This window comes from Chionomys nivalis, chromosome 11 (genome assembly GCF_950005125.1).
Source record: "Chionomys nivalis chromosome 11, mChiNiv1.1, whole genome shotgun sequence".
Classification (NCBI taxonomy): Eukaryota; Metazoa; Chordata; class Mammalia; order Rodentia; family Cricetidae; genus Chionomys; species Chionomys nivalis.
The window spans coordinates 3,837,137-3,860,328 of NC_080096.1; the positions used below are offsets into that span (position 1 = coordinate 3,837,137).

Consider the following 23,192-nt stretch of genomic DNA (forward strand, 5'->3'; position numbering starts at 1 on the left):
TGCCTGGTACCCCCCAACTGTTTAGCCCCAAAGAAAATCACACATAGGTCTCCATAAATTATAAGCTGATTGGCCCATTAGCTCTAGCCTCTCACTGGCTAACTCTCACATCTTGATTAATCCATTTTTCTGATCTATGTTAGCCATGTGGCTCAGTACCTTTTTCAGTGGAGCAGATCACATCCTGCTGCTTCCGTGGTCTGGGCAGGAGAGGTAGGAATCAATTTCCTCCTTCCCAGAATTCTCCTGTTCTCATTATATCATTTCTACTTCCTGTCTGATTTTCCCGCCTATATTTCCTGCCTGGCCAATCAGTGTTTATTTATAACATGATTGACAGAATACAGACAATTCTCCCTCACCATCTAGCCAGCAGTGAGGTTGGCTGGATGGCCAGGATGCTACCCACGTGTCATGTTAGAGAAACGCCAACAGAGGCCACATGACACTCAGCCCCACTAGAATGGCTGTGGGACCCTCTGTGGTCAGTGTGCAGCCCTCCCACGGTAGCTGGGAGAGGTGTGTCCTTATACAGATAAATCCACAGCTAAATCTTAAAAGGGGTGGGGGCGGGCATCCTACTACGACTGGCCACTGGTTCTCATGACTGACATGGCAAGGTGCTGCCAATCACATGTCTTCAGTCAAGACCTGGTCCCTCCAGAGGCCTGGAGGAGGAGTCTGCCCCTGTCTCTCTCGGCTTCTGGGGGCATATCTTGGCTTGCAGGCTTGTTGCTGCAGTCAGTGCTCTACCTCCAGATAGCCCTCCTGCTAACATACCAGTCACATCGGACGGCATGGCTAGCCTGCCAGGAGGCCGTGTGGCCCCATCTTAGCAAATACATTCACAAATACCCCGCTACCAGACAAGGTCCCATCCTAAGGTTCTGGTTCATTTGAATTTTGGGGGCCCAATACAGGGGCCACATTCCATGATGGTCCCAAAAAATTCATAGCCGGCAGGTTGTCTCCCTCATCTGTCTTGCCATCTTTATCCTTTGTAAAGAGTTTGTTGCCTCCCTGTGCAATGGCACAGAGGACAGAGGAGCCAAGAGAAACACCAAGGCCATAGGGCTGATGCTCCAAAGAGGTGGTTCTCAACCTATGGGTCGTGACCCCTCTGGGTTCCAATGACTCTTTCACAGGATCACCTAAAACCATTGGAAAAACACAGATATTTACATTACAATTCATAACAGTATCAAAATTACAGTTATGAAGTAGCAATGAAAATATTTATTTGGTCAGGGATCACCACATCATGAGGAACTGTATTAAAGGGCCACAGCATCAGGAAGGTTGAGAGCCCCTGCCTAGAACCTCCCTGGAGCTGGAACGACAGTGCTGTCCCCACCAGCTCTGGTTTTGTTATTTCAGATGGCAGAGCACCTCATGACCCTGGCCTATGACAATGGCATCAACCTGTTCGATACCGCAGAGGTCTACGCTGCTGGCAAGTATGTACCTTTCTCACGGACAGAAGAGGGTGGCACAGGACACCTTCAGAGAGCCACTTCTCCAGTGCCTGTCTCTCCCTCCCAGGCACTCATGATAGTGTCTACTGTCTTCTTTTTAAAACTCTAAAGGATCCTAGGAGATATTTGGATGGGGCCAGCCTCGGGACACTCAGGCACTGGCTGCTCACCAAACTCTCTGTGTGCCCTGGCACCGAGGTTAACAAGGCTCAGTGCTGGGCTGCAGCCGGGATTTACTGTTGTCCCCAGCTGTGTGGGTGAGCCGGAGCCCCATGAGCCTGGCCTGTTCGTGTCTGTGGGGCAGACAGCCTTTCGGAGCTGGAGCGGGCGGGCGCTGGCAGACCTCGGTGCGAAGGAAGCGCTTTCCGTCTTGACAATGAACTTTCCAACTCGATTATGCAAAGGCTCAGTGCTCTTCAGCCAGAGCTGTTGGCTTTGATTTTAAAGACGGGCTGAAATCAAATCATCTGGTCTCCTACATCACATTTCCAAAAGTCAGTTTTTGTTGGTGAAATCATTCTCTGGCTCCCTCTCTGTCCTCCCTACAGCCCGCTCCTGCTTGGAGCCAGCCAAGTTCCCATCAGCTGGGCTGGCTGCAGCCCTGACCTGCTATGTGCCATGGCCACGGGGCCAGCACCTGCTCCCTGGGCCTTGGGATCTGACCTGCTGTCTAGAGAGGGACCCATGGCACCAGGGATCAGGGAACCCAGCTGGACCGCTGCCCAATCCCTACCAAGGGCCTGGGGAGCTGACAGCTGTTCCCCCACCCCCTTTAGCCTCCGTCAGCAGTGCTTGGGTCTTTCCTATACCACATCCCACCACCCCCTCCTCCAACCAGACAGCAGCTTCCAATCACAGAAAGATGCTCTCTAGACAGACAGCTGGGCAGAGCAGCCAGAGGTTGAAAGCCTGGTGCAGATGCCCAGCCCAGAGGCATCTCCCCGTCTCCTCCCTGGCCCAGCTCCTGCCTCGGCTTTGCTGTCCAGGAGAGCAAACACAGATTGATGCCACCTCCTTCATCTCCAGATGGCCCCATCACTGAGCATTCCCCAGACTCTACTCTGTCACTGCCTTCACTTCTGTTTAACCGGACACTCAAAGCTGGCATGCCAGGACAGCCATGCCAGACACTGAGCATCCTTGGGGCCTCTAAGGAGCCACTTGTTAGAAGCCAAGGCCTTAGGCAAAAGCTTTCTGCTCTGAATGGCATTGCCTCTGAAGCCTGCTACCCTCAGCTCTTCAGCCAGCTGCTGTAGCTCCACAGTCCAGCCCGTAGCTAAGCCAGCCTGCTCACACCACAGAGAAACCTTAACACTAGCAGCCAATGTGACTGAGAAGCTGCACACTATGCCTTGGGGCCAGGCCAAGCTTCTCTGACCAAGGGGCTAGCCGTAGCTCCAGCAAGCAGTCAGTCAGAGCTGCCCCCTCGCTGACCAGGGGTGAGCACACACATATCTTTCTGACAGTAATTTGTGTGCTTCTCGGCGACCTGCAGTATTTCTGTGTCTACATTCAGAGCTTGCAACCAAGATTGCAAGCGGGAGGCTTGGGTTAGCCGCTCAGGCAGCCTCACTATCATCTTCCTCCTCTCCTGGTCTTTTGTCTGACAAATTGGAGGACCAAGGAATGAAAGGAGGCCAGAGCTGATTGAATTTTCAGTACGTCCTGGCCATAAATGAGGGGCATTCAGAATATATGCTAAACAGCTTGCAAATTAGAGCCCATTATTTCTGAGTGGATGACTCAGGCGCTTTTATAATTGGAATGTAGCGCTGGGTTTGGATCATTTTCCGTCTGTTGTTTTTGCTCAGAAACATTTTGCTACAAGCAGAAAGTTCTTAAAAGTTAATCCGCACTCCTGTGCCAAGCTGGAACAGCCAGCTTGTGACCCCAGCTGGCCCCGGCTTGAAGCAGGACCCTGAGCCATTGCCAAGAACAGGCAGTGGGCTGGGCGGCTCTCTGTTGTTTAAAGAGAGAAATGAGCTGCACGCAAACACACACGCACAGTCACGCATGTGTGCACACAGGCACACACAGGCTTTGTTGGAAGCCCCGCGCTGGCCCCAGAAAGTGCACCGTCTCTGCATACAGAGTCTGTGCCGAGAACACCTGGAGCACAGCTTGCCTTTTAAACATAAATTCACCTGAACATTTTACCCACATCCCTTGGCTGAGCATTTTCCCCGGTGTACCTGTAGCTGGCGGAGGAAGCCAGTCCTGGGGACCTTTCCTTCCCCAACAAGTGTACAGGTGCTGCTGCCAGGACAAGGCCTTTTCATCAGAGGACCAGCAGTGCCCCGCAACCCCCACCCCTGCTGCCAGTCCTGGGCAGTTGCAGACTTCACCTCTTCTGGAATGAGCCACTGGGCCAAGGCCACATAGGCGCCTGACATTTTCACAGAGGGGACCCGATGGCTCATTGTCACGGTGGGGCTGGGTTTGATTTTTCTTTTTCCGTTATGCATGGATGAAATCCCCATGTCTGCCTCTCTTTCTCTCTTGCTTTGCAGGGCTGAAGTGGTATTAGGAAACATCATTAAGAAGAAGGGATGGAGGTAATTATCTCTGCGGTCTGTCTCCAGGGCACACAAGGGAGGCTGGGCGGGGGGGCGGTATGCATGGCAGGAGAGGCGAATGCATCCTGGGGTTCCTGGCTGGGGTGGGCAGGCCATCTGCCTGGGGCAAGCCTGGGCTTGGCCAGCACTGCAGTGGGAACTGTTCAGTGTTTGGGGACTGGTCTCTGCTGATTACCACAGTGGTGGTCTGTCAACCGCTTGTGTGCTCTTTTATTTTTTTTTTATCATTACGTTTATTTATTTCCATGTGGTAGGTATATGCCACATCGTGCATGTTGGGGTCAAATGACAACTGTGGAAGCTGATTCTCTTCCTCTACTGTGAATTCAGGGACTCACGCTCAAGGCTCCTAGCCTGACAACACACACCCTTATTCACTGAGCCAGCTACCCCAGCCTCTTATCTCTCCCCCTCTCTCTCCCTTTTAATAGAAAAGTTAATTCGGTACCCTGCAAGGACCAGAGGTTAGGCAGTAACGAGAGTCCTGCCGAGGACTGGAGATGTTGCTAGAGTACTTTCCAGGCCTGGGTTCAATTCCCAGCAGGGTGTAAATGAGGCAGAGTGGTACACAGGAGGCAGAAGAAGCAGGCACTCACGGGCATTCTCCACCAGGTGAAACCCCGTCATGCACGCGGAAAGTACCACCTGTGGCATCCCTGGGCAACCTTGCTGAAATCTCAAGTTGCCCAGTTTTCCCTGCTGGAGTGGAAGAACTCAGCCCAGAAGTGTCTTCCACCCTGTCTGGAGGGAGTGAGCCTTCACACACAGTGGGTGCCATGGAAGCAGTTAAGGCCAGGGTACCAGTGTTCGCCTTGTCCCCATGGTGCAAGTCCAGCTCTCTGAGGCAGAAGTGATGCTGTCCTTTGTCCTGCTCCGCTCACAGAGCTTCATGGGATGAACTTCCTGAACACAGTGGGCATTCCCAGGTAGCCTGGGCGTGACAGGGACACCACGCAGAGGGTCAAGTGTGGCGGCCTTTTAGCTCTCAGCTGAACTCTATCCTCTCTGTCCAAGGACCTCAGAGATAGTCCGACCTTCAGGAGCTCACTGTCTGTAAAGGGACCAGTGTGCGGTAGAAGACAGACTGTCTGGGTCTGTAAATCACCAATGTGGCCTGGCCAGGCCATGCTGGACCTGGGGAGTGGCAGGCTTCAGCCCAGCACCCTGCAAATCATGTCCCATGAGGATTAGAAGGTGGCGGAGCTCAAAGACAGCGGGATAGGAGTCTGTCTTAGTCACTATTCCATTGCTAGGAGGAGACACCGTGATCAAGACAAGGAAATGTCTTGATTTATAATTTCATTTATAATGATATAAAGGAAAGCATTTCATTGGAAGCTGGCTAATCGTCTTTGGAGGTTTAGTACATTAGCATCATGGTGGAGAGTATGGTGGCACGCATGCAGGCAGGCATGGTGCTGGAGAAGCACCTGAGAGCTCACTTCTTGAGGGCACATCTGATTCACAAGCTGCAGGCCTCCAAGGAGAGCCTGGGCCTAGTGTGGGCTTTTGAAACCTCACAGCCCAGTTCAGTGACAAATCCCCAACAAGGCCACACTCCTAACCCTTCCTAAAGAGTTCCACTAACTGGGAACCAAGCATTTAAAAGCATGAGCCTGCAGGGACCATTCTCATTCAGACACCACAGAACCCAAAGCACCCACTCAAGCAGATCCCTGACTGTCAGTCTAGGCTGAGTCCTGCCCTATATCCCAAGGACCCCAGTAAAGCTGGACCTTACCTCCTCCTCCCTGACATTCCTGATGGTCACTCAGAATCTCGGTGACCAGACCTCACACCACAGGGTTCCTGACACCCTCCCCCTCTTCTCTCGCACAGCCCGCTTGTTTTCCCTTTGTGCTGATCAATCCCAATGTGCCTGATGGTGTGTATGGAGAGACTCACACTAGGTCATCACTCCTTTGGCATAAGCTGGCACTGCCCATGTCTGGCAGCAGAGCAGGCATTGTGAGTCCGACTTGAGGCTCTCCTACCTCAGCGGGCCCTCGTGGGGCTGAGGCGCACACATAGGGATGGGGAAGCCACTGTCCCCATCCCTGCAAACCTTTGCTCCTACCTTGCATCTCCACTGTTAGACCCTGATACCCTGCAGCGTTGAGGTGCTTGGTTCCTGCGCTTGGCACCTGGCGAGAACTTCACAATTCAGAAACAGCCATTTCACACCAGGCTCCCAGGTGTGACAGCTTTAGGGCCCTAGGTGAAGGCCGAGGGAGACCTCAGGGCCAGCCACGTCCAGTAACTCCTCTCTTCTGCTCTGCAGACGGTCCAGCCTCGTCATCACCACTAAGATCTTCTGGGGAGGAAAGTAAGTGCCACAGTTTGCAATGCCCCAGGGGCAGCTGGCCACTGCAGCCCCGGTTCCTGCCGAGACACCGTTGGCAAAGCGGGGGCAATGGTCACACTGTTATCCTCGAGGAAGGAGGGGATGTTGGTCTCTGCACAGCTACCTGCAGGCTGGCACTCACTCCAGTCTGGGGACCTCACACCCGTCCGGTCCCTTCCCAAACTGCAAGCAGCTTTTGGCTTGTTTAATTGTCATTTTTACTTACATGGTGACATTATAAAAACTCTAGAAAACATAAAATCGTGACCTGTCTAAACCATCTTAAAGTCTCTGGACCACCTGTCCCTCTGCCAGCTCCAGGTGTCTGGCTCTGTATTCTCTACAGGGCTTGAGGAAGTTATCAGTTTATCTCCTGGAGATTATAAAGCAGATTTATGGGCTAAGGATGAGGCTCAGTCAGTAGAGTGCCTGCCGGGCATGCACGAAGCCCTGGTTTCCTCTTCACAGCCTGTAAGCTCAGTGGTTCCTGCTGATAATTGCAGCACTTCAGAGGCCGAAGAATCAGAAGTTGAAGGTCATCCATGGCTTTGTAATAAATTTGAAGCTAGCCTGGGACACATGAGACCCTATCTCAAAAAAAAAAAAAAAAAAAAAAAAAAAAAAAAAACCTTTAAAAAATATTCGTTCTTAATTTTTAAAAATCCTTAGCTGGACTTATATCTGTAACCCCAATACTTGGGAAGCTGAGGCAGGAGGATCATGAGTTTGAGGCCACCCTGAGCTACGTAGGGAAAACCTATTTCAAAAAGTATAAATGATAAATCCAAGCTGAGCAGCAAGGTAATATTGAAGCCTAGAGCCCTGCACCTCACCTGGGGTCAGTGTCCAGGTACCCACCTGAGCCATGGATCCTCAGCCTGGAGCTGTTATCCGCAGGTGTCGCATGTTCTGACCTGCATTTTCCCAACATCGTTATCGTAAGCATTATCCCCAGCCAGCTGCAACATCTCCCACCCTGTTGGCCTGTTTTTCAGAGCGGAGACAGAGAGAGGCCTTTCCCGGAAACACATAATTGAAGGTGAGCCAGGATTCTAGCCATGGTGTCCCCAGCCCGTGACCTCCTGGGTGTGCCCAGCCCGTGACCTCTTGGGTGAGAAGGGGCTCTCCCTAACCATGGTGTCCCCAGCCCGTGACCTCTTGGGTGAGGAAGGGCTCTCTCTAACTGTGGTGTCCCCAGCCCATGACCTCCTGGGCGAAGAGGGGCTCTCTAACCATGGTGTGCCCAGCCCGTGACCTCCTGGGCGAGGAGGGGCTCTCTCTAACTGTGGTGTCCCCAGCCCGTGACCTCCTGGGTGAGGAGGGGCTCTCTCTAACTGTGGTGTGCCCAGCCCGTGACCTCCTGGGTGAGGAGGGCCTCCAGCCATGCTGTCCCCAGCTCATGATCTCCTCTGAAGGATAGCTAAGAGGCATAGTAGCCTTCCCTTCAGTGACCCAGCCCAGGCCTCGACCCTGAGGAACATGGACCCTTCTTTCTGCTCCGAAAAGCAGGGAACCTGAACCTGGACAGAGATGGCCAGCTTTCAGGCCAGGCTGAGCCACGCGCTGTCTGAATGATCCTGGATGAGACACCCTGAGCATGTGTCAGAAGGTCTAGAAAGTGGGGCTGTGAGAGCACCCCCCCACACACACACACACACACGCGCAACACACACACTCGGGGGCATTGGAAATGATGAACAATGTAGTCCAGAGTGGGGGTGTCTGGATGTGGGCTCTTCCTCTCCAAGTCATACTTATTCTGAGCTAATATTTTTCATTAAGAAACATCATAACTGAAGGGAGGCTTGGTATCCGGCCCTCGCACCCCAGGTTCAATGTCTTCACCCTAGCTGTTTGCTCTGAGCTGCTAGGAGGTGTGTGTTGGTGATGTGTGTGTTACACACCACCCTCTTTTTGTACCACCTCATCTTGTGTAATGCCATGCCAAGCTTTGCTTGTTTCTGTACAGACCACAGGTCCTGGAAGTGGCCCAAGGGTCTCAGGACATTTAGCCTGTGGTTCTCCTGATGTCCCCTGGAATAGCCAGGGTGTCCCCCACTCCCTTTAGGATGTGCCTCCTGGTATCTCTTCAAGACCCTCACCTGTCCTAAAGCTCCACATGACAGGGCCCTGCCCTCTTCTGACTCTTGCCCCTGAGCCAGGCACCGACAGTGCCTACCCCTCCCGCTCTTCTCCCAGGACTGAAGGCTTCCCTGGAGCGACTGCAACTGGACTATGTGGATGTGGTTTTCGCCAACCGCCCAGACCCCAACACGCCCATGGAAGGTAGGCCAGCCAGTTACCCCCTCGCCGGTTCATGCAGGACAAAGTGCTCAGGACAGAGGTGGCTAGGCCTCTGGGTTGGGGAAGGGCAGGCCCTGGCCCTGCCAGGCTGAGTCCGGGGCCCTGATCTCATTCTGTATCCTGGCTGTGTTCAGGGCTTCTCTGGTGCTGTCTCAGCAGTTGGTATTTTGCACAGTGGCGGCTGTCGGGGACGGTTTCTTTCTTTTCATTCTGGTTCCCCTGGGAGGGCTTAGCTGTCTTTTGCTCTGGGGGTAAGTTATTACCTGGAGGGGAATAAGCACTCAGGGCTTTGAAGAGCCATTTGCGTTTCTTTAGCGTTTATTTATTCCCTCGACTCCCGGTCCCTCCATCTCTCCCACTTCCTGCCTCGGCATCTTCTCATTCATGCTTTGCTGCTTCTGGGACTAGGGGGTTAAGTTGGACCGGTTATTTTGTCTCCATTTGCTTTTATATATATACCACACTGCTGTATGTGTGTATATATATATAGAGAGAGATTCTTTCTTTTTAGCAGAACTCTGTTCTGTGTGATGATTTGTGCTCTTTTGTCCCGCCCTTAATCATACCACTCCTCTGTGTTCCCACAGCGATAAACTCTGGTCTCTTTAAATCTTTCTTTTATCACCAGGGGACCCATTTAGTTCCTTCAAGTCAAGGACATTCATCATTGAAGGTACACAGTACCCTCAGCCGACAATTGACTTCTGTGTCCAAGTTGCATTTTATGAGACAGTATTTTTATTTACACAACTCTCTGCCCCCCCCATGACAAACTTCTCCATAAAATGCATAAGGGGTGGGGAAGCGCCCCCTAAGGACATCGTGCAAGCAGAGGAAAAGCAAAATGGTGTTGGAGCCCCTCGCTGCCCATCCATGCTCTCATCCACCCCTCCTTCCCCGTGTGCATGTCCCCACTCCATGCTTGTGGTGCTGTGACCTGCAGCGGCCGGCTGGCTTTCTGCCGGGGTCTCCCTTGATCTAAGGATGCTCCAGTCCCTGCCTGGGAGCCTGACCTTGGATGGTACAATGGGAAGGGTTGGAAAAGACTAGGTTTCCACAAGAGTCCTGGGACCCCAGACTGAGCAACCCCTAAGACTCATCTCTTTCCTAGTTCGTGCTTGGTAAGTTCTAGCCTCCAACAGAGGCAAAGAACACCAGCCAACAAGCCGCCCTGTCTACCACAGAGGTTCCTGGTGAGCACTCTGGCCGTGTGTGGTCACTCAAGTCTGCTCACCTAGCAGCCAGGATCAAAATGGAGTGATTCTCTTCCTTGAAGAATACATATATGAACTGGCACGATGCTGAGGCCCAGGGCATCCTTGTGCCATGCTTGGTATCTGCCCATTCCCCCATCAGCAACTGGTCTAAGAACCCCGCCTCATGGATAGGCCTTGGTCTTCCTGGGAACCAGGCAGCATTCCACACTGGAAGGGCTCCTGCCTGCCACCTGGTGCTGCCACCTGACCCCTCCCATGTATTATTTGTGATGCTGCAGAGATGCCGTGGGTTTTGGCCGCAGCTGGGAGGATTTAGCATCCCTGCTTCTGTCGAGCAGCATTAATTATTGAGGTGAAAGACAGCCGTCCCTCGGTGTCACTGTTTCTGGGTTCGCTGACATGGGGCGCAGGTGCACGGTGCTCCTAAACATGCGTCCCACATTTAGCCTGCCTCTGGCCAGACCCCCAGCTGCCTAGGTTTCCCCCACTCCTCAGAATAGCCAGTCACAGCAGGCTCCTGGCCCATCAGCCTTATTCCCAGGCTCTGCACCGTCTCCATCTCCATCTCCCTCACTGCATGGGAAGAGCATCGCACACTCTCCCTGGCTGTGATCCTCATGACCACAACCAGACAGCTCCGGGGGACGCTGGGGGGAGCGGCTGATGTGCGCCACCCTCTCAGCTTCCGTACCTCTGGCATGTGGACCTAAGCCTTGGCTGAGAAGACTAGGGAAACCATACTGCATGGTCTCAGGTGCCTCCAAGAGTGTTTCTAAAAATCTTCACAAGGGCAGCTTGTCTAGGACCCTGGGCTCCATGGAGTAGGACCCAGGGTCTCTAGGTCTCCTGACCTCTTCCCGATGTCAAACATGTCAGTTAAAGGCAGTGACTCAGGGAAGGTCCCAGAAGGCCCAAACTCCCTTCTCATATGTCCCTCATCTAGTTAGGGTAAAGAAGACCCCAAAGAGTCACAGTCCCCGACCTCACAAGAGGCGGGGCGGGGCAGAGTTGCCCTGCAGGGGCAGAAGTAAGATGTAACTTCCCTGGTGTTCTGGGTGAACCTACTGGGACCATTTTGCCAGAATCCCAGTGGCCTTAACCCCAGAGATAGGATGCCCTGGAGTCCACCATGAATAGACCTTAGCCAAAGCAGTACTTAGGGACCCAGAATGAGTAAGAAGTAAGACACCCCCAAAAACAGGGCAAACAGAAGCCAACACTATGCCCCATGCAAGGAAGGTCTGTGGACCCAATGGTGTTTCGAGGCAGGCCATCAGAATGGCTCTACCATTCTCTTCTCCCCTTCTCTCACGGTCCCTCCCATTGCCTGGGATTGTGGCTGCTAGGGTGGGACGGGAACATTCAGAAGCGAGGCGGATGTTACCTCCATGTTTTTAGAAACACTTCTCCTCTATACCTCTACCCTGCCTTTGGCTGTTGACCTTGCAAGCATTGTATCAGACCTGTGAGAAATCCATGGAGCCATCCCTCACCCCTCCAAGACCCCATTCCGTTTTCAGAGCCAACACATCTCTAAGAAGCTAAACGCCAAGGGAGACGGCCTACAAGTGGCAGGATTTTTAAAATTAGCTCAAATTTCCCGTATGTAATAATGGGTCTTGTTGTGACATTTTTCTACACGGTTATCATGTATTTCGATCACCCCCATCACTTCCTTTCCCCCTCCCACTCCTGATCATCCCTATTCTTCCCATCCGATCCCCTTCACACTTCCAACTGGCAGATTTTTATGCCCCCCAGACCTGTGAATTCGATGGCACGTGTGCTGTTGGGGTGGGGAGAGTCCCGCTCTTGCCGTAGAGGATGGGGTGGGAGCATCTCAGCCATTCACTCCTTAGGATGTCGTGAGTCTCAGCTTTTGTGGACCTTCGCAACTCTTTGCTGCAGACCTCGGCCCCTCCCAGAAGGGACAGTTAAACCCACCCTTCTACCCCCATTGCCCTGAGGAAGACTGCAGCCTGGGCATGCCCTGCCCAAACCTTTCCACTTCTGCTTCCGGCTCCCCAAGCACAGGAACAAGAAATGCTGGTCCCAAGGGCCCCAGCCTCAAGGGCCTGCCTTTGTCCCCACAGGCGCCATCTTCCCTCTCTGCGAAGCCCTCAGGACCCTGGTGGGAATGGCTTTCAGTAACTAGAACTGTGTTTGCAAGCGTTGCTAACGTCACTGCCGTGGCCGGTCTGGTTGAATAGCCTTTATCCACCCAGCTGGTCCACTGAGTGACCAGGATTCCTACTTCCTCATCCTAGAGTCTGAGGCCCACTCTTAGGGTTCCCCTTCCCTCACCCCATAGCCAGCCGTAGGGACATCAGACTACTCACAAAGCCTTTTTCCAGGGATCCTGGCAAGCCTCATCTGCTCAGAGAACTTGTCTTCAGGATTTCAATTCCTTTTCTCCTGGAATCTCCACTCCCCAACACCCACACTCGACCCTGGGAGCCAGGAAGTACACTGCTTGCAAGATGCCTTTGCAGCCTGCTCCCTCCTCCCGGCACCCCCACCTGCATCTGCAGACCGTCTCCAGGCTGGGCCTGAACCCCAGCCACCCCAACCCATGCTCTCCCTTCTCTCTCACAGAGACCGTGCGAGCCATGACCCACGTCATCAACCAGGGGATGGCCATGTACTGGGGCACGTCACGCTGGAGTTCCATGGAGATCATGGTAAGATTATACCCATGTCTCCACAGGCATGGGTTCCTTGTGGGAGGAGATCCCAAGACACGGACACACGTGTCTGAGCATAGCAGGGTGCAGTTGACATAGGCGTGCGTCTCAGCTTGCCTCACAGCGCAGTCCATGGCCCTGGGCTCGGTTTCTGGATCTATAGGACAAGCCTGCCAGCGTGGTCCTAGGGCCTCAGCACCTGTGCTGCTTGCCATTTATTCTGGGCTTCTGGGATGTTCCATTAGATTTAAGGGCTTCACAGGAGCCGATGCCCATTTTAGCCGCTACAGTACCACAGTAGGTAAAGGAAGATGCTAACCCTTTGTCTCAAGTGGGAACGTCAAGGACAGAGGGGTTAAGTCCCATCTTAAGGTCACACTGCTTAGGTCAAGACTGATACCCAGACAGTGCAGGAAGGAGCCTGGGCCACCTTTTCAGAACAACATCCCAGTAATTGTCATCTCTTTCCATGGGAGCCATCAGGCTAGAGCAGCCTGTGTCCCTATGTGTTTCTGGGGTTCCCAGGAAGAGTCAGCAGGAGGTCCCTGTCCTCAAAGACATGGAAGGGAGTGGCCCAGGAGAGGCTGCCTCCATCCTGCAGCCTGAGGAATCCTGACGGCCTCTGCCTCCACTCCACATTCAGCCCTGCCCTTCCCCTGGCCCTGCCCAGTGTCCCTGCATTCCAGGCATGCAGCGCTGCTGAAGCTTCCGGAAGCCACACATTACTGCTGCATGCAGGAAGTGCAACAGGATTTTTGTTTTTTAAAATCCCAGGGGACTTCGGAAGCCCCTGGTGTAACTCAGCATTTGAGTAGATCCGCAAGCCTGGGTCAGACATCTTGCTGACCACCCAGCCAGCCCTGGGAAAGATGTCAGTGTCTTCACCCCACTCCCTAGAGGAAGAAGCTGAGTTTCAGACCAGAGCGGAAGCAGGGCAGCTCTAAGTGGCAGGCAGGTCCCCACCATAGGACTGTCTCTGGCAGTTGTGGAACGCCTTCAGGCCAAGGCCCCAAGCTCCTGATCCCTAACTAACTTCATCAGTTAGCTGATGTAGCTGTTGCCTCCAGGAAGGCTTTTACAACCCCCAAATTCATCATAGGTCCAGGGCCTTGAGTGCCAGTCATAAGCTGCTCCTATTGGAAGGACTTCAGACACCTGTGGCTCATTGGCACCTTATGACAAATGGGGACATTGAGGCACCATGCTCCCATTCACCCCTAACCTGAGGCCTTACTACATTGTGATTCCTCCAAAAACCATCAAGTCTTAGGATTCCAAAGCCTACCCCCTTTTCCTGGCTCCCATGGGGTCTGCCTCAGACTCTCAGGAAAGCTGGGGGTGGAGGGAGCATCAGGGCCTGGGAGGCCTCTGTGTCTTTTCCCTGTGGCCCCCCAGGTCCCCTGACACAGCCATCTCCTTCTGTACCTCAGGAGGCCTACTCGGTGGCCCGGCAGTTCAACCTGATCCCGCCCATCTGCGAGCAGGCTGAGTACCACATGTTCCAGAGAGAGAAGGTAGAGGTCCAGCTGCCAGAGCTGTTCCACAAGATAGGTGGGTACCAGCCTACCCTGCCTGCCCCACTCCTCACCCCCCTCAGGGACCCAGCTTAACCTCACCTGCTCTCTCTCTCTCTCTCAGGAGTGGGTGCCATGACCTGGTCCCCTCTGGCCTGTGGTATCGTCTCGGGAAAGTATGACAGCGGCATCCCGCCTTACTCCAGAGCCTCCCTGAAGGTGAGCCCAGCTGGGATCAGAAGGGGTTCAAGTCTGTAAGGACCTCCCATCCATGGGGCAGACCTTAGATTAGCAGGCCCACAAACCTACACATACGCACACACACACATGCACACACGCATATGCACACGCGCACACACGCATTCGCCCCGTCTGTGCTTCGACATTCAATGGTTCAATGGTCTGGTCCACTACCACCTTAGGTGATGCTCCAGTCCCTGTGATGCCCCCACCGTACCATCACAGAGACCCCAGACAAAATGTAGGGCACAGAGTTGTCCCCAAATCAAATTCTGTTCCCTTGCTGAATACCCAAGAAGCATAAGGGCAATCATATTTGGGAGACAAGCACCATAGAGCCCCAACTCTAGGTCTTACTCTCTCCCAAGCCTGGGTCCTAGGAGTCCCCTCAGGGCCAAAGGTACCCCAGGCCTCTGGCCCAGGCTCTGGTCGGTCCACCACAAACAGACCTAGTCCTTCAGGATCCAGAAGGGTGTAAGTCTGGCCCAGTGCAAGCGTGAGGCCAGGTGCCAACAGAGCTGATGTTTGTGGAGAATCAGCTACCTGCATCTGGAGGTCCAGAGCCCTTCCCTTACCTGGAGCTTGTCCCTTCCCAGGGCTACCAGTGGTTGAAGGACAAGATCCTGAGTGAGGAGGGGCGGCGCCAGCAGGCCAAGCTGAAGGAACTGCAGGCCATCGCCGAGCGTCTAGGCTGCACCCTCCCCCAGTTGGCCATAGGTAATAGGCTCTGGGCATGGTGGGGGGTCACCTGTGAGGGACCCCAGACAGCACCCCCTTGAAGGTCAAGGTAAGGACTCCTGGGGCAGAGTTCAGATCTTTGACTCTTTAAAAGACAGACCACCAGCCTACACCCTCAGTCAACTAGCCGGGTTCATGGGGAAGGGAAGAGATCTTTGAACACTTGGGCTACCCTTCCAGCAGAAACAATGTACCAGAGGTCCCCAAAACTTTCTCTAGATACCCCTAGGGCAAACTCTCACACGGTACTCCTGAGCATTCTAAGAGCTCCCCGTGACCCCCGCCAGAGCTTGAGCTCCTCTACCCCAGGCGTAGCCAGTCAAGTCCTGCAGAGGACGCCTCCCTCACCTCTGGTCATGTGCCCACAGCCTGGTGCCTGAGGAACGAGGGCGTCAGCTCTGTGCTTCTGGGTGCTTCCAATGCAGAGCAGCTTATGGAGAACATTGGTGCAATACAGGTAAGAAGGGGGCCCTGGTGGCGGTTCAGGAGCACGGGGCACGGGGACGGCAGACAGCCCTGCTCCTGCGGAGCTGTTCCTCACAGGAACAGACGCAAACAGTGTAAGAAGATTGAGTGTCGTGAGGCAACCACCACTGAGGGCAGAGAGGCCAGAGTTAGGCAAGGATGCCGAAATGCAGGGCAGAGAGAGACACGAAGGTTCCAGTGGGGTGGGAAGGGGGTTGTGCAGCCACTCATCAAAAAACCCTTTGGGGACCAGGAGGCCAGAGGACTGGAGCCTAGGGCAGACCCTGGAGTTGCATGGCTGCAGGGACATGGGTGAGATGAAACCCTGGAGGTTTGTGACATGGAGCAGGGCAGGCCCCAGCTGAGCTTTCAGGCAGCTTCTGCTCTTGGTGCGGATGGAAGCCAAGGACAGGACCAAAGACCCGATGGGACTTAATGGTGGGAGCCGCAGCTGGATTCCTGGCTGACAGGGAGACGCTGGGAAGAGCTGCCCGCTTCTCCTTCAGGCCAGGCTAGCCTCTTACCCTTGCACGCAGGTCCTTCCAAAACTGTCGTCTTCCATCGTCCACGAGATCGATAGCATTCTGGGCAATAAACCCTACAGCAAAAAGGACTATAGATCCTAAGTCAGCCCCACCACCTGCTCGGACAGTTTCCGGTTCCCTCGTCGTCTCTGTTCGCTCGCTTCTGCTGTTTCAAAGCCAAATGCAGAGTGTGGTTCGTATCCAAGGGGAAAACACTATGCCCGGACATCACCAGGAAACGACCTCCAAAGTCACCGCCAGATGCCACCTGCCGCTTCTTCACTGGATACTGTCTGACGGGTGCCAGGAGATGGCATCGATTAGGGAGGACATTCAAAGGCTCCCGCCCCAGCCTTCCACCTCTGCTTATCCTTCAAGAAGGAACATTTGCCCCCAGCCATGGCCCTCCATGGAGATTCCAGATGTCATGGCCGAATGGAGTTCTAATCCTCAGAGCAGACAGGGCCGGCCTCTCTGGCAAGAACCCCTGCCTCCAGAGAGGGGCCCACAACTTCCTAGCACCTCTTCAGTAGCCAGATCCTGGTGGTTAGGGCAGGGCCCCCCTCTTTCCATGGACACCGGGCACTTTGTTCAGGGCTGGCCTGGGGTCCCACTCTTCCCAGACCTTGACCTGACCCACATGCCCAGTGGGCCTTGGCTAGGGTTGTACCCACCTACCTGGCCCTTGGCCCCCACCCTTACCCTTGCTGGCAGGGGCAAGGATCCCAGCTGGCTTTCCCAGTGTCTTCCACCCTGTATACAGCTGCTGAACCCCACAGCAGGGAAGCCCAGCAGCAGGCTTGGATGGAGCCCTCTGGTGTATGCCCCTCTGTCCAGAGCTGTAGACAGGTGTGGCAGCTGGCCACGCTACAGGCAGGTTGCAGCAGACTGGGCTCATGCTCACAAGACCATGTTCCTCTCAGACCTCCCTCTGACACCTCTGCTGTGCCGGGGCCGTGGGCTTGTGACTTGAGCTTTTCAGTGAGGGGGGCCTCTCTGGGGTTTCGATTGCTGCAAACTGGGGGAGGAGGCAGAACTCCAGTAACCATCCCCAGGTTGTAAGAAAAGATCCCCAGGGACCGCTCCCCAAAAAAGATGGCCAGGATTACTCATTCTCTGCTGCATCCCACCATGCTGGCTCAGAACAGGCTGCAGAGAAGGAGAAAAGGCAGGGTGGGCAACCCCTTAGCAGTAGGAGCTAGGCAGTCGGTGGTGCCAGGAAGCCTGCAGGTTTGAGCAGGGCATGCTGCCTGGAGGCTCAGTGCCCATGGTCCTATGATGCTTTGGGGACAAGGTCCTACCCATGTGTGCCCCCTGACTCCCTAGAAGACCCAAGCCTCCTGCCCTGGACAGGCAGTGGCCTGTCCCCAGACATACACCTTGGAGGCACAGCGCCCGGCTTCTCTTCGCAGCTGCTATTGCAAGGCTCTTCCCTGCTCTTTACCATCTGTTGTGCAGCCAGAGCTGGGCAGAGGCTAGGGCAGGGTGGGGAAGATGAGGAACGACACAGGAAGGAAGGCAGCAGGGTGAGCAGCTTCCTCTCTCTCACACACACAACCCCCCTGCAGACCCCGGGCTCTTAGACCTTCACCACTGCTCACAGCCCCAAACCCTGAGACCTCAGAAGCAGCCCTGTGAGTGTGGGGATGGAGGCCATAGGCTCTGGCACCTCCATGCCTGAGCTGGAGGAGCCTGCTTCCTGGACAGGGCCCTGCAGTGGCCCAGCAGGAAGTAGCCAGCCCTGTACACACAGCTGACCTCAGCCCTGCTTGCTATGTGGACCAGGCATGCGGGGATGCCCACAGTAGGAGCTGGTGCCACCTGTGAGCCACATCTCAGAGCTAAGCCCCTGCTGAGTGTGTGCAAGAGACAGGAAGACAGGCTGCAGGGTGAGCCCTAGATGCAGGCAGCCTCCTGGATGACATTTTAACCAAGTGTTTCTGGGATATTTTCTTCCTTATATACTTTGGAGGAGTTAGGGATCACCTGCCTCCATGGAAGGATTTGGGTAGGACCATCTTGGGAGACCACAGAAGACACATATGGGCAGCCTATACAGGGGGAGCTGGCCCCGGGCCCTTGAAGGGTCTAAGGCCAGTTCCTTCCTCCATGGCCACACACCTCCCTTCCTCTGGCCCCAGGTGCCTGTTGGTCGGCACAGCCAGCCAGGCCTGATACAAGAGGGGGCTGTTTGGGGGATCTGGCACATGGAGCCCTGCTATTGCTATCCCAGACCCAAGGTCCTGAGGCACCGCAGGACACCCGTGTGCCTGCTCTTGTCAATCATGTACATAATGTGCTTCCTCCCCCCATTTTTTAACGAGCGTGGCTCCTTGCTAATTGCACCCCACCAGGCCGACCGCAAGCGCCTCCAGCTTCCCAACAGACTCAGACCAAGGTGCAGCCCATATTTATGGAATGACAAATAAAATCCGAGCCCTTTGGTCTCCATGCTTCCGTCCTCTCATTTCCACACACACAGCGCCAGAGGGAGGGCAAAGCCACCGACCGCAGGGAGCTGAGGTCTTGGGTTTCCCACCCCTAAACCCAGCTCCACAGCTGAGGACAAGATGGAAGGGCGGGCCCAAATACAGGATAGAGAGATGGGAAGATGGGATGGGTTGGTCAAAATATCCACCCTGCCTCTCCCAGATGCCATCCCCGAGGCCCATGGGAGATACGGGCACCTCTCCCCCTCATACACACATCTTTCCAACACCTCCAGAGGCCCAGAGCCGATGGCTGGAAGGCTCCATGCCTTGAGAGACCAGCTGACTGCTGGTCTCACATTGATGGGTTTGGGTCGCTGCAGTGTGTCTGAAGGTGCCAGTAGGAGGTGCCTCTTCAAGCACCCTGCCATTTGGGGTCCCTCCTTCCTTGTGAGCCCTGAGCCAGGGGTGCAGATCGAATTGTAGCAGATTTGGAAAGCGTTCTCACCTCCCCCGCCACTCACCGCCTCCCTCTCCTAAACCAGCAAGACTAAGAACTACGACGACTCCATCCCTTCCCAAAGGGTTTATTAAAACACAGAAACCAAGACATACACACAGAGTACAAGTGAAGATAACAGTTGGCTAGCCTGTCCAGCCTCCCCCAGGACAGCCTTCAGAGGAGCTGGGTATGTGCCCCTGGGACCCGTTGAGACGCTCTGGCTAGCCCCAAGTGCCTACTCCTGCTTCACCAGGGTGTACTGGATGGGACAGCGGCAGGACAGATGCCAGCCTGGCCTGGGCAGGAAGGGAACTCCCTGTAGAGTCTAGCTTGACCCTGGCAGGCAGCAGGGGGCCCTCCCTCCTCTCCAGGCCAGGTAAAGGAGCTACCTCCGAGCTGGACTCTGGTCCCTGTGTGGCTATGTGGAGTTCAGGACATACACACACACCCAACAGGCCCTTTCCGGGTTATCGCACCTAAAAAAATACTTTGTTTTAAAAAAAATCTGAAAATTAAGAGGGAAAATATCCATAAACACAAGGACACCGACGACTTTGGGCTGACGCACCACAAACCTGTAAACTTCCGGGTATATAAACTGGGCAGGTCGGCTTCCTCCTCCATGCTGTGTTCTGTGCGGGAGCGCCTTAGGGGTGGCTGTCCACCCTCGTGGACAGGCTAAGACAGCGAAGGTGGAGGGAGGGTCCGCCTGGGCCCCTAACCCCCTTCCTTCCTTGACACACACCAGAAGCTTCAAGCATCAACACCTGCCCACTCTGTGGAACTACAGGATTTCTGGCCCTCTAGCCCACCGTCAACATGCCCCCTGCAGGACCTCAAGACTTAGGGGATGTTTGCAGGTGTTATACTGAGCCTATCAACCCTGTATGGGTTTGGGGGCACCCAGAGGGTGAAGGAGGGAGCCCTGGCACACAGAAAGCCCTGGAGTACAGGAATTCTACAGAGGAAGCGCTTCAGAGCAGGAGTGCCCTCAGGTGTTGTAGGTCCGACCCAAATGCCCTGTGTCTCACCTGAGAGCCACCCCACACCTTCCACAGAAATCCTATAGCAGCTCGTGAGTCAGAGTGACTGGAAATGTAATGTCACTGTGGCTCAGACAGCCTGGGCATGAAGACCCCAATTCTATCAGCAAAACAGAGCCAGCCTCAAGATGCCACCTCTACCCCCATCACTCTCTGGCAGGAGACAGCTGAGAGACCTTTTTCCTCTCCCCAGCTGCCTGGGCAATCTAGCCTCCAAAACCTCCTAGGTGCTGGTCATGGGGAACATAGACCTTCCCAGCAGCAGGGGGCTCAGGTCAGGGTGGCTGTGGAGAGAAGGCCAGGGTGGATGGGTGTAGCCTAGGAAGAGGCAGAGACAGGCAGAGCATCCTGGGAGATGTCATCAGGGGAAGGGTGAACCCTTGAGAGTCACAGGCCATACTGTCCCTCCTGTGCCTCCAGACCCCAGTGTCAGGCTCTGTCACCTGGGGCAAAGGAGGTGAGTACAGCTCCAAATGAGGCCAGCAGGGCTGACTGTCTTGCCTGGTGGGATTAGCATAAGGGGCACTGGGTTGGGGGACAAGCTTATAGTGGCCACTCCCATGCAGGGGACAGCCCTTCTTAGAGAGATACACCTGGAGATCTATGGTATGCTCAGGCCTGTAGAGGTCCTGTCTGTGACCAGAGTCCCCCCTCTACCTAGCCAGTGTCCGGCCAGTCTGCTGGCCTTGAGATTTCGACAGACCAAAGTGTGGGAATGCCACAGTGGAAGAAGCCGTGGGGGTCCAGCCCTCCAGGGGTTCAGAGGGGGAACTACGTTACAGATGTGCACATCTGGGCTAAGGAAAGACTGGGCACCTGCCCCAGTGTCCTTAAGACAAGCCATGGAGACCTGCCCCCAATCTTGGTGGACCCAGAGACACTGTAACCCTCCTTTCACAGGGAGGAGAGTCTGAACCCCTCAATCTTCCTGACCTCAGACCCAACGTGCTTCTCCCCAGAAGTCTCTTCCTCATCTTCAGGGTATACTGAACCCTAGAACATCTGCTGGGAAACACCAAGACAAGGGCTTGGAAATCTCCAGATTGAGCTAGGGTCAGCAAGAAGGTCAGATACAGGCCAAGTGCCTGGCAGGTCCACCCCACCGGTACCCCAGCATGGAGCGTTACGTGGTGCCACAGGCTGGGGTAGAGCCAGATAAGTTGGTATGGCAACGCTGGCATGGGAAGATGGTCCTGGCATTCCAAGGCATCCCTACAGGAAATAAAGCCAGAAGCCTTGGAGGCTCCAGCTCGGAAAGATCTAAAGAAGCCATCAGGTTCAGTGCCACCTCCAATCACAGCTCTCCACCCCCTCTGAGAACCAGCAAGGGCCACGGTGGCCCCTACTTCACGCAGCAGCTGCCCTACTCAAGGCCTCTCTAGGACCAAGACAACAGAGAAGTTCAGCTTGACATCTGTGGTCCAGGATGTTGGACACAGGCTTCCCTGTGCCCAGGTGGAGGGGGTCAAGTCTCCCAGGGTCACCCAACAAACATGACCCTCTTTCCTGGGACACCCTACCAGCTCCCACGTGCCTGCACCATGCTCCCACAAAGAGCAAATGTCCCGAAGGCCCTGTCGGGCCAGCCTTTGGCCCAGGTCTGTCCTGCCTTCTGAGGCACCCTCTTCCGTTTGCCACACATCGCTGAGGCCTCCAGTGTCCACTGGAAACAGATTCCAGAGCCTTTGAGATATGTGCCCGTGCCAGGAGATGAAATATACCTGGTGGTCCCCAACCCTGGTAGGAAGGAGATAGAAAACCCCAACCTGAGCATCACCAGGCTAAGCAGCCACTCTCCAGACCTGATCCCCCTAACGCTAGAGTCCCAAGTAGGCAGGGGGCCAGAGCAGAAGGGTCGCCACACAGGTGCAGACAGGGGCAAGGGACACACTAAGGGCTTCCAGAATGTGGGATGCTGCCTTCTCCCCAGCTGGAGTGAGTCCACAGAGCAACATCAAGGGCCTCCAGAGAACTTCCCCTTGCGTCTGGAGCCGGGTGACGGACAGGAGCGTCGTGAGTCTGAGTCTTCCACACGTCATCCAACTTTTTATCAAGACAAACATGTTCGCATCTTCGGTAGGAAAGTGCAAAAAAAGTACAGGTAAATGGAATTTCCTCTAAGTCAGTCACTCTGGAAAAGGTGCCAGGGCCTTGCCCGGCGTGGCGGAGGGTGGGATGCAGTGTGGAAGAACACGCCAACTACGATGAGGTGGCACTTCTGGGCTCTTGTGCAGCCAGGCTGGGCCTTGTCCTCTGCGTGATAGAATTGCTCGCTTTCCCTTTTGTATCCCAACATGGCATCGACTCCTAAAAGGGCTGTAGCTTTTCTCTCCCGTGGGGGTTGGGCAGGTGGCCCGGCTGCAAAAGGCAAACCAGTAGGTTACACAATTGTCTGGCCAGGTCTCCAGAGGTACCAGCTGTCCACAGTGGTCACATGTATGATCACAGGGAATCCTGGAATTAAGATTCCCCAGTCACAGGCCTTTGGGCTAGATGTGAGCTGCACCCCAATTACTGGACTCCCAGCATCCAGCAGGTTCTGGCTGGAAGCTCATCCAGGGCTTCCAGCCTTGCATCTACCTTACAGGGACAGACAGGACTTGGAGAGGCCAACACAAGTGGCAACCTCTCTGAATTCCCCCATCTCCACACCCAAAGCCATTAATACACTCAACCGCTCATGTACTCCATCCCCAGGTACCTCCCCCTGGTCCTGAACAGAGAATAAGGGTATAAGACAAGCAGCAATTGTCCATGGGGTCAACCACCATGCAGGACAGGGTTCCAGGCTGCGAGTGGTGATCCCTAACACATGTCTAACACATGTGCACATAAAGATGTCCACGTGAATACACACACACATACACACAGCCATTACCTAGTCCAGGTCAGAATGTGACTCCAAGCTACCAGAAATATTAAGATTCCCAAGGTTCAGAGGCATGAATCGAGTGTATGAATGGGACAAACCGGAGGGTACGGGATAGTGGCGTGTGGGACAGAGGCATGTGGGACAGCGGCATGTGGGACAGAGGCGTGTGGACAGTGTGGGACAGAGGCGTGTGGGACAGCGGCGTGTGGGACAGCGGCGTGTGGGACAGAGGCGTGTGGACAGTGTGGGACAGAGGCGTGTGGGA

General features: G+C 54.7%; 2 protein-coding genes across 7 annotated transcripts in view; one reads left to right on the plus strand and one right to left on the minus strand.

Annotated features, from left to right (window-relative positions):
- Positions 1 to 18,532, plus strand: part of Kcnab2 (potassium voltage-gated channel subfamily A regulatory beta subunit 2) — an 88,345-nt gene extending 69,813 nt beyond the window's left edge. For both annotated transcript variants that reach the window (XM_057784070.1, XM_057784071.1), the window contains exons 6-16: positions 1,378 to 1,457; positions 3,986 to 4,030; positions 6,333 to 6,377; positions 7,391 to 7,434; positions 8,595 to 8,681; positions 12,512 to 12,597; positions 14,031 to 14,151; positions 14,239 to 14,333; positions 14,951 to 15,071; positions 15,461 to 15,549; positions 16,094 to 18,532. In XM_057784070.1, the coding sequence (XP_057640053.1) occupies positions 1,378 to 1,457; positions 3,986 to 4,030; positions 6,333 to 6,377; positions 7,391 to 7,434; positions 8,595 to 8,681; positions 12,512 to 12,597; positions 14,031 to 14,151; positions 14,239 to 14,333; positions 14,951 to 15,071; positions 15,461 to 15,549; positions 16,094 to 16,183 (903 nt within the window). In that variant the 3' untranslated portion in view covers positions 16,184 to 18,532. The remainder of the gene's footprint in view (positions 1 to 1,377; positions 1,458 to 3,985; positions 4,031 to 6,332; positions 6,378 to 7,390; positions 7,435 to 8,594; positions 8,682 to 12,511; positions 12,598 to 14,030; positions 14,152 to 14,238; positions 14,334 to 14,950; positions 15,072 to 15,460; positions 15,550 to 16,093) is intronic.
- A 549-nt stretch (positions 18,533 to 19,081) lies between these two features.
- The window catches only part of Chd5 (chromodomain helicase DNA binding protein 5), a 53,185-nt gene continuing 49,074 nt past the window's right edge, over positions 19,082 to 23,192 (minus strand). For all 5 annotated transcript variants that reach the window (XM_057783766.1, XM_057783769.1, XM_057783767.1 and 2 more), the window contains one exon: positions 19,082 to 22,413. Coding sequence is in view for 2 of the 5 variants with exons in the window: in XM_057783769.1 (XP_057639752.1) it covers positions 22,363 to 22,413 (51 nt within the window). In the remaining 3 variants the exon portion in view is untranslated. The remainder of the gene's footprint in view (positions 22,414 to 23,192) is intronic.